We start from the raw sequence: 9,646 nt of genomic DNA, 5'->3' as shown, positions 1-9,646 counted from the left end.
TGGATGGGAGTGTCGCTGCACAGCTATTTTCAGGTCTCTCCAGAGATGTCGATCGGGTTCAAGTCCGGGCTCTGGCTGGGCCACTCAAGGACATTCAGAGACTTGTCCCGAACCACTCCTGGGTCATTAAAGATCCCATGGCACTTATCGTAAGAGTAGGGGTGTTAACCCCGGTGTCCTGGCTAAATTACCAATCTGGCCCTCAAACCATCACGGTCMCCTAATAATCCCCAGTTTACAATTGGGTCATTCATCCCACTCCTCTCCCCTGAAACTATTCCCCAGGTCGTTGCTGTAAATGAGAAMGTGTTCTCAGTCAAATATTGGGAAAATAGAAAGTAGGCTTAAATTGACCAGTGTTTCCTGGTCCAGGGAATCCAAAGGGGAGCACTCCACACTGAATTTACCTCATCAACACTTTGATTAGTGGAATCAGGGGCATATTCACTAGGAACMAAACAAACGGCACGTAATGGGGAAGGACCTACCAGAATTGGTCCAAYAGAAACRCGTCTTTKCAAAACATTTAGCTCAGTAATGAATACACCCCAGGTGTGTCGTGCTTTGGGTCCCCAGGACCAGGATGAAGAATTACCGGGAAAAACAGTTGCTGAGGATTACTGACTAGTGTGGACCAGATCTGTATTTAATGTCATAACAATGAAGTGTAGACTATGAACCAGACCTGTAACGCCCCCTAGAAGAGGACAAGTGGATGACCTACTACACTTTGGAAATATGTTGATTTAAGAACTCTTTCATGCCTCATACTCTGGAATGTCTTTGTACTTTCACATTGTTTTAAACTGTTCAAGATATTTGTTCCAGCAAAATCAATAAATCCATCCATCAACCAACCAATAAATGAACAGGATGAAGACAGGACTCCACTCACCACTGTTGCCAGGCCTCTGCAGGCTGTGTTCGGTAACAGAGCACCATCCAACAGGGAAGAGATCTCTGGAGTGGTGTTGACACCAGTAGTCAAACGCCCCCCTCCACCCGTCAAACATCACAAACACTTCGTCCCCCTTCACCTCTCCGATGGTAGCAGGGCAGATGAGGTAGGGGTTCTTCTTATCTACTGCTTCCAGCTTCATCCCTGGCTTAAAGTTATTCTGGGACAGCGGTGGAGGCTCCTACACAGAGAGAAAGAAACACAATGACACACAGAGAGACACAATGACACACAGAGAGAGAGAAACACAATGACACACAACATGCATCATGGACACATCTCCCTGTCAGGAATGCCATGCCACRGTTGCCCTTAGTTTGAAGATGTAATCTGGAGACAGGTGTTTCTCCATCTCTTTAGCTATCATACTCTAATTCCACTGATTTTAAAACTTGATCCTCCAGAAAGTAGAGAGCAACACKTATGCAGCTCCACTACACAATACATTTGAAAAAAAGCAGCGTTCAACAGGATTACCAACAGACTGACCAGCTCCAATAGACAGAAGCCTTCTACATGGCAGACTATGCGAATTCTCTCTCGGCACGTCCTGCCCACTCATCAACCAATCATGGCTAGTGGGAAGGTTCTCATCTTTTTCTGTGGCTTAAACAACAAGGCTCGTAATTTAACAATGTTATTCGTTTTACAGATGGTATTCATGTTTATTCTTAAGGCACATGAAAGTTCACATGTTTGAGAAGACATTTATAACCAAAAAAGCATTTTGATAAAAAATATATTTTTTACGTTCAAATGGCTCTCCTGTGAAGTTGTGACTTGTGACATACGCCTAGTTTCCTGAAAATGGGGTCACAAAGAAATCAGTCAATAGAAATAAATGAATTATGTCAGAATCTATGGGTTTCACGTGACTGGGCAGGGATGCAGCCTTGGGTGAGCATGGGAGGGCATAGACATACCCACTGAGGAGCGAGACCCCAGCCAATCAGGATCCTTTGCCCAACAAAAGGGCTTTATTTCACACAGAAATACTCCTCAGCACCCCCCTACATGATTCCATAGTTTTGATGTCTTCACTATTATTCTACAATGTAGAAAACAGTACAATATAGAAAACCCCTGGAATGAGTAGGCGTGTCCATCCTTTTGACTTGTACTATATATTTTCAGGTCTGTGTAGCTTTTTAATCTATAAAAGGTTGGGTAACCTTGCGTACCTTTTTAAAAGGTTGGGTAACCTTGCGTACCTTTTTAAAAGCGGTAGCGGGGGCCATCTCTGCTCCATTCAGGGTTCTCAGTCAAGAAAAAATGGGGGCCCCCAGGAGGGAAAGACGCGTTCATTTCTGAAGCGCTGCAGAACACCGAATGTTTAGACGTGCTCCCCAGCATCACAGCCCTTTCTAAGGACAAGGTTATTCTGGCAATAGTGTATGCACTGGGAAAGGCTTTAAAGCTAACAACAAACAAATCACACGGATGGTGGACCTTAAGTGGATTCAATCGAGTTGTCTGAGGCAAGTTAACCTCCTTTCATGTAAAGAAAATATGTATGACTATCATACTTTTAGGGTAATAAAAAGCTGTACTGATTAATAGAATTTCCACTCCAGAATAAACAAATAACAATATTAGGTAAAACATGATGTTTAAATTTCTTTAAATATTGGACATGATATAGTCATGGCAAAAGTTTTGAGAATGAACCAATATTAATTTTCCAAAGTTGCTGCTCAGTGTTTTTTAGATATTTTTGTCAGATGTTACTATGGAATATGAAGTATAATTAAAGCATTTTATAAGTGTAAAGTCTTTATTGACAATAATGAAGTTGATGCAAAGAGTCAATTTGCAGTGTTACCCTTCTTTTTCAAAGACCTCTGCAATTCTGCTCTGGCATGCGTCAATTAACTTCTGGGCCACATCCTGGCTGATGGCAGCCATTCTTGCAAAATGAATGCTTGGAGTTTGTCAGAATTTGTTGGTTTTTGTTTGTCCCACCGCCTCTTGGGATTGACCACAAGTTCTCAATGGGATTAAGGTTGGGGAGTTTCCTGGCCATGGACCCAAAAATATCAAATCAAATGTATTTATATAGCTTCTCACATCAGCTGATATTCAAAGTGCTGTACAGAACAGCCTAAAACTCAACAGAAGCATGCAGGTGTAGAAGAGGTGTCTAGGACCTGCTGCCTGCATTCTGAGCAGCTCTGTACTGGTGTGCCCGATCCCAGTGAATACTTAGGAGACGGTCCTGGCGCTCTGGACTTTATTGGGCGCCCTGAAGCTTCTTCACAACAATGAACCGCTCTCCTTGAAGTTCTTGATGATCCGATAATGGTTGATTTAGGTGCAATCTTACTAGCAGCAATATCCTTGCCTGTGAAGCCTTTTTGTGCAAGCAATGATGACGGCAGTGTTTTCCTTGCAGGTACATGGTTGACAGAGGAAGAATGATTCCAAGCCACACCGTCCTTTTGAAGCTTCCAGTCTGTATTCAAACTCAATCAGCATGACAGATGATCTCCAGTCTTGTCCTCGTCAACACTCACACCTGTGTTACGAGAGAATCATCTGACATGATGTCAGCTGGTCCTTTTGTGGCAGGCTGAAATGCAGTTGAAATTTTTTGGGGATTCAGTCATTGCATGCAAAGAGGGACTTTGCAATTAATTTAATTCATCTATCACTCTTCTAACATTCTTGAGTACAGTAATCCTCGTTTATCGCGGGTTACGTTCGAAATGACCCCGATAAGTGATCGGCGAAATAGAAAACTTTTTTTTTTCAATTAGCAATATTAATTATACAAATACAGTGACTCAGTGTTGGCCGTTTCGTCGACATTATGGGTTTAGGAGATGTTCGAAATTAAAAATAATTTGGCCAACTTATGTAATTTGCCAAGTGTTTTATGTACGTACACATAATGCAGAGCGACAAAATGATAGCACAATTCGTAGCATGTTTTGATACAAGAAGCGGGAGTGAGTTTTTTAGCGAATCAAATGCAGAGCAAATGCACCAAAAAAAAAAAAATGCATTATGAAATCGCGAAATAGGCAATCCGCGATAAGTGAACCGCGAAGTGGGAGGGATCACTGTATATGCAAACTAAGCAGCAGACTTTGTGAAAGTAATATGTCATTCTCAATTTTGCACGACTGTAGCCTATATTTTTTTTTATTAACCAGGCAAGTCAGTTAAGACAAATTCTTATTTCAATGACGGCCTACCAAAAGGCAAAAGGTTCCTACGGGACGGGGGCCTGGATTAAAAGATAAATCAATAAAATAAATACAAACAAAACACACACCACAACAGAGAGACAAAACTGCATAAGAGAACCTAAGACAACATAACAAGGCAGCAAACACATGACACACAGCATGGTAGCAACACAACATAACCATGGTAGAGCACAAAACATGGTACAAATATATTGGCAGACAACAGCACAAAGGGTAAGAAGGTAGAGACAACAATACATTATGCAATTCAGCCACAACTGTCAGTAAGCGTCCATGATTGAGTCTTTGAATGAAGAGATTGAGATAAACTGTCAGTTTGAGTATTTGTTGCAGCTCGTTCAATCGCTAGCTGCAGCGAACTGAAAAGAGAGCGACCCGGGATGTGTTGTGCTTTGGGACCTTACAGAATGGACTGCAGAACAGGTGTTGTATGTGGAGGATGAGGGCTGCAGTAGATATCTCAGATAGGGGGGTGAGGCCTAAGACGTTTTATAATAGCATCAACCAGTGGTCTTGCACGGTATACAGAGATGACAAGTTTACAGAGGAGTGTAGAGTGCAGTGATGTATCCTATAGGAGCATTGGTGGCAATCTCATGGCCAATTGTAAAGAGATCCAGCCGCTTGAGAGCACCTTACTGCGATCTATAAATTACGTCTCCGTATCTAGCATGGTAGGATGGTCATCTGAATCAGGGTATTTTGGCAGCTGGGTGAAAGAGGAGCGATTACGAGTAGAGAAACCAGGTCTGATTAACTTTAGCCTGCAGCTTTGATATGTGCTGAGAGATCGACAGTGTACCGTCTAGCCATACTCAAGTACTTGTTGAGTGACTACCTCAAGCTCTAAACCTCAGAGGTAGTAATCACACCTGTGGGAAAGGGGCATTCTTCTTACAACCACATGACTTGTTTTGGAGGTGTTCAGAACAAGGTTAAGGGAGAGAAAGCTTGTTGGACACTAAGAAAGCTTTGTTGTAGAGCATTTAACATAAATTCCAGGGAGGGAGCTGAGTATAAGACTGTATCATCTGCATATAATGGTGAGAGAGCTTCCTACTGCCTGAGCTATGTTGTTGATGTAAATTGAGAAGAGTGTGGGCTAGGATTGAGCTTGGGGTACTCCCTTGGTGACAGGCAGTGGCTGGACAGCAGATTTTCTGACTTTATACACTGCACTCAGAGGTAGTTAGCAAACCAGGCAAAGACCTCAGAGACACAATACCCTTAGCCGGCCCACGAGAATGGAATGGTCTACCGTATCAAAAGCTTTGGCCAAGTCAATAAAATTAGCAGCACAATATTGCTTAGAATCAAGGGCGTGTGATGTCATTGAGGATTTTTAAGGTTGCAGTGACACATCCTAACTGAGCGGACACAGATTGCATACCAGAGAGAATACTATAGACATCAAGAAAGCCAGTCAGTTGATTATTGACAAGTTTTTCAAACATTTTGATAAACAGGGCAAAGCGAAATAGCCTATGACAGTTAGGATGAGCTTGATCTCCCCCTTTAAATAAAGGATGAACTGTGGCTGCTTCCAAGCAATGGGAACTCCCAGAAAGGAGAGAGGTTAAACAGGTAGGAGAAAGGCTTTGCGATGATACGGAGCAACCTTAAAGATGAAAGGGTCTTAACCATCTGACTAACTAACTTTTGCCTTCGATAGCCTGAGTACACTTATTTCTCATTTGCCTGAACGAGAGCCAGTCAGCCTGAGTATGTGTGCCGAGCCTTTTGCAAAATGCAATTCTTGAGGTGGAGTAACTCTGCAAGATCACGATCGAACCAGGAACAGTTTTTTTATTCTTATTTTCTTTATGGGGGCGTGTTTGTTAACAAAATCACTGAAAATATATATTTTTAAAGGTCCACGCTCTTTGACAGAGGGGATCAAGCTGATTCTATACCATTTTAGAGAGGCCAGATCATGAAGGAAGGCTTGCTCATTAAAGTTTTTTAGCAAGCGTCTATGACCAATCAGGACAGGTCGTTTTACTGAGCAGCCATTACAAACACAGGTTGTAAAACAGTGATCATTAAGGTCATTACAGAAAACACCAGACTGATACCTATCAGGATTATTTTGAGGATAACTCGAGGAGAGTAGCATGTTTGGGTGTTTGGAGTCATACCTTGTGGGATTGGTAACAATCTGAGAAAGATTTAGGGAGTCCCATTGCTTTAGGACTTGGTCAGGTGATTTAAGCATGTCCCTGTTTAGGTCACCTTGCAGGACAAATTGACTTAGTGTAAGGGCCAGTAAAGAGCTTAGGGCAGGCAGGGTACAGGCCGGTGCTGATAGAGGACGATAGCACCCAGCAACAGTCAATGAAGAGTATTTTGAAAGTTTAATGCTTAAAACCAGCAAATCAAATTGTTTGGGGACAGACTTGGTAGAGACAACCTGATCACTGAAGGTGATCCTTGGTAAAGATTGCCATCCCCACCTTTGGAAGATCTGTCTTGCCGAAAAAGGTTAGAACCAGAAAGGTTAACATCAGTATTCAAAAATCTTCCTTAACCGCGTCTCAGTAATGACCAACACATCTGGATTGGAGCTGTGAACCCACACTTTTGGTCATAAGCCCTTCTCTGAGCTACGCCTGTGCCTAAATGTAATTCTATAGGGAGCAGGCATAGGGTGTTAAATTGGGACCATCTTCATCATGATGCGTATAGCAAATAATAGCAATCTATATTTTCTAAAACATGTGTCTCAGGTTCATATTTACAAAACTCCACAGGCTTTTGGAGTTGCATTTGCAGGAGTCAATAGCAAATAGCTAATTAAAAGCTAAGAGGGTCTTCACACTTCGACTTTAAGCTAAAATATCCTCGACTACACGTATACAGTGAAATCGAAAAGTATTCAGACTCCTTTACTTTTTTCATTCTTCATTATAGCCTTATTCTAAAATTGATTGGACATGATTTGGAAATGCACACACACCTGTCTATATAAGGTCCCACAGTTGACAGTCCATGTCAGAGCAATAACCAARCCATGAGGTCAAAGGAATTGTCTGAGAAAAGATTGTGTTGAGGCACCGATCTGGGGAAGGTTACCAACAAATGATTTCAGCATTGAAGGTTCCCAAGAACGGCCTCCTTCATTCTTAAATGGAAGAAGATTGGAACCACCAAGATTATTCCTAGGACAAACATCTCTGCAGCACTGTACCAATCAGGCCTTTATGGTAGTGGCCAGACAGAAGCCACTCCTGAGTAAAAGGCACATGACCGCACGCTTGGAGTTTGCCAAAAGTCCAAAAGGACTTTTCTACCAGCATGTTAACTGTGCAACCAGAGGGGAAAAAAATAACTAGACCACCTTTACTCCACACTCAGACGCGTACAAAGCTCTCCCTCACCCTCCATTTGGAAAATCTGACCATAATTCTATCCTCCTGATTCCTGCTTACAAGCCAAAACTAAAGCAGGAAGCACCAGTGACTCAATGAATAAAGAACTGGTCAGATGACGCAGATGCTAAGCTACAGGACTGTTTTGCTAGCACAGACTGGAATATGTTCCGGGATTCTTCCGGGGCATTGAGGAGTACGATGACATCGTCCCCACACTGACTGTACATACATAACCCAACCAGAAGCACTGAGCTGCCACTTTCAAGGAGCGGGACTCTAACCCGGACGCTTATAAGACATCCTGCTATGCTCTCCACATAAACAAACTATCATGGTCCAAACACAYGAAKACAGTTCTGAAGAGGGCACAACAAAGCCTATTCCCCCTCAGGAGATTGAAAARATTTGGCATGGGTCCTCAGATCCTCAAAATGTTCTACAGCTGCACCAGAGGGCACTGCCTGGTATGGCAACTGCTCGGCCTCYGACCGCAAGAGAGTAGTGCGTACTGCCCAGTACATCACTGGTGCCAAGCTTCCTGCCACCCAGGACCTCTATACCAGGCGGTGTCAGGGGAAGGCCCTTAAAATTGTCGAAGACTCCAGCCAACCTAGTCATAGACGGTTCTCTCTGCTACTGCACGGCAAGCGGTTCCGGAGCGCCAAGTCTAGGTCCAAAAGGCTTCTTATTAACAGCTTCTACCCCCCAAGACATAAGACTACTGAACAGCTAATCAAATGGCGACCCAGACTATTTGCATTGTGTGTCCCCCACCCCCACTTTTACGCTGCTGCTGCTCTGTTTATTATCTATATTATCTAGTCACCAACTCTACCCATATGTACATATTACCTTGACTAACCTGTGCCCCCGCACACTGACTCTGTACCAGTACCCCCTGTATATAGCCTCGCTACATATGTTTGTTGTTGTTGAACGCTGTCGAACTCTGAAACTGAAACCTGTCGAAGTGAACGCTGAAACCTGAACTAAAAGACCTCAGTTTAAAAGCTGACAGTGTTTTATGTACTTTTATTTTGAATCCTGCGGCTAAATTGCTGTGAGCGCTGCTATCTTTCCCGGGATCCTGCCAGATTCCATATAGGGGGAGAAATGCGAAAGCCCAGCTAGCCTAACTGGCTCGGCGGTCTCAGATGGAGGCCGCTATTGAACGTTTCCGACGTTGCAGGAGCTGCGTTTACTTTGCTTTGTTCCGGGACAATGTGGACTGCGTTGACTTTGCTTTGTTCCGGGACAATGTGGACTGCGTTGACTTTGCTTTGTTCCGGGACAACGTGGACTGCGTTGACTTTGCTTTGTTCCGGGACAATGTGGACCGCGTTGACTTTGCTTTGTTCCGGGACAATGTGGACTGCGTTGACTTTGCTTTGTTCCGGGACAACGTGGACTGCGTTGACTTTCAATGTAGCAACTGCTTGCTGCAGAGGACTACAGGAGCAAGCAAGTAGCAAACATACATAAGCTACTGGGGAACCCACGCCCACCAAATTTTAATTTTTATTCCACCCCAGTAGCCGAACGCCGCTCTCCACAGCTGACTAGCCGGYGCTAGGCAGGGTTCCATCCCCGAAGGGGTCTCCCCCTTCCCTGGAGAACGGAGCTGATCTCGACCCAACCAACCAGCCATGGAGGTACATCACTCGCMGTGRAAGTCGAAGAAGGCGTCCTCTGGAAACAGGGGTCTCCATGGAGATGTTGAGCCCGGAACTGACACAGACCAGAAACAGCTTTGCCGCTCTGGATCCAGAGGTTCCGGCACCTTCGTCCGTGGTGGCTTCCCAATCAAGATYGRATCCGGAGSTACCTGCGWCTTCGTYYTCGGYTCKGTCTCCCTCTCCGGTGGCTTCTACCTCGGGTTCAGATCCTCTGAGCTCCCACCCTCACCAGAACGTGAGGCTGTCTGAGAGACCGGCCCATTCAAGGCAAAAACCCTGTGCTACCCMGGAGCACGAGTACAGGCACAACAAGGCTGCTTCCGACTGTTCTACCACAGATGCCGGGAGCTAACAMTGTCCATGTGGGGTCAAACGACATCAGGAGGGCTAGCTTGGAACATTTGAAAATTAATTTTAAAGAAGTGATTT

The 9,646-nt window shown here is 44.1% G+C and overlaps 1 protein-coding gene across 1 annotated transcript; it reads right to left on the bottom strand.

Moving 5' to 3' along the window:
• Positions 1 to 833: 833 nt before the first annotated feature.
• Positions 834 to 2,214, bottom strand: LOC139022506 (sex comb on midleg-like protein 2). The gene is made up of 2 exons (XM_070440597.1): positions 2,170 to 2,214; positions 834 to 1,139 (listed from the first exon to the last, which is right to left on the bottom strand). The coding sequence occupies exons 1-2, from the start codon at positions 2,194 to 2,196 to the stop codon at positions 834 to 836; spliced, it is 333 nt and encodes a 110-aa protein (XP_070296698.1). The 5' UTR covers positions 2,197 to 2,214.
• Between the last annotated feature and the right edge of the window lie 7,432 nt (positions 2,215 to 9,646).

This window comes from Salvelinus sp. IW2-2015, unplaced genomic scaffold, assembly GCF_002910315.2.
Source record: "Salvelinus sp. IW2-2015 unplaced genomic scaffold, ASM291031v2 Un_scaffold2723, whole genome shotgun sequence".
Taxonomy (NCBI): domain Eukaryota; kingdom Metazoa; phylum Chordata; class Actinopteri; order Salmoniformes; family Salmonidae; genus Salvelinus; species Salvelinus sp. IW2-2015.
The sequence above is the reverse complement of the archived record's forward strand: the minus strand, read 5'-3'. Positions and strand labels throughout refer to the sequence as shown.

What these genes read in the sequence shown, in the direction of transcription:
- LOC139022506 (XM_070440597.1), bottom strand. Translation starts at nt 2,196, where the DNA reads ATGGCCCCCGCTACCGCTTTTAAAAAG. An exon ending in CCGCTACCGCTTTTAAAAAG is followed by an intron (nt 1,140 to 2,169) that starts GTACGCAAGGTT and finishes CTCTCTGTGTAG; the next exon opens with GAGCCTCCACCGCTGTCCCA.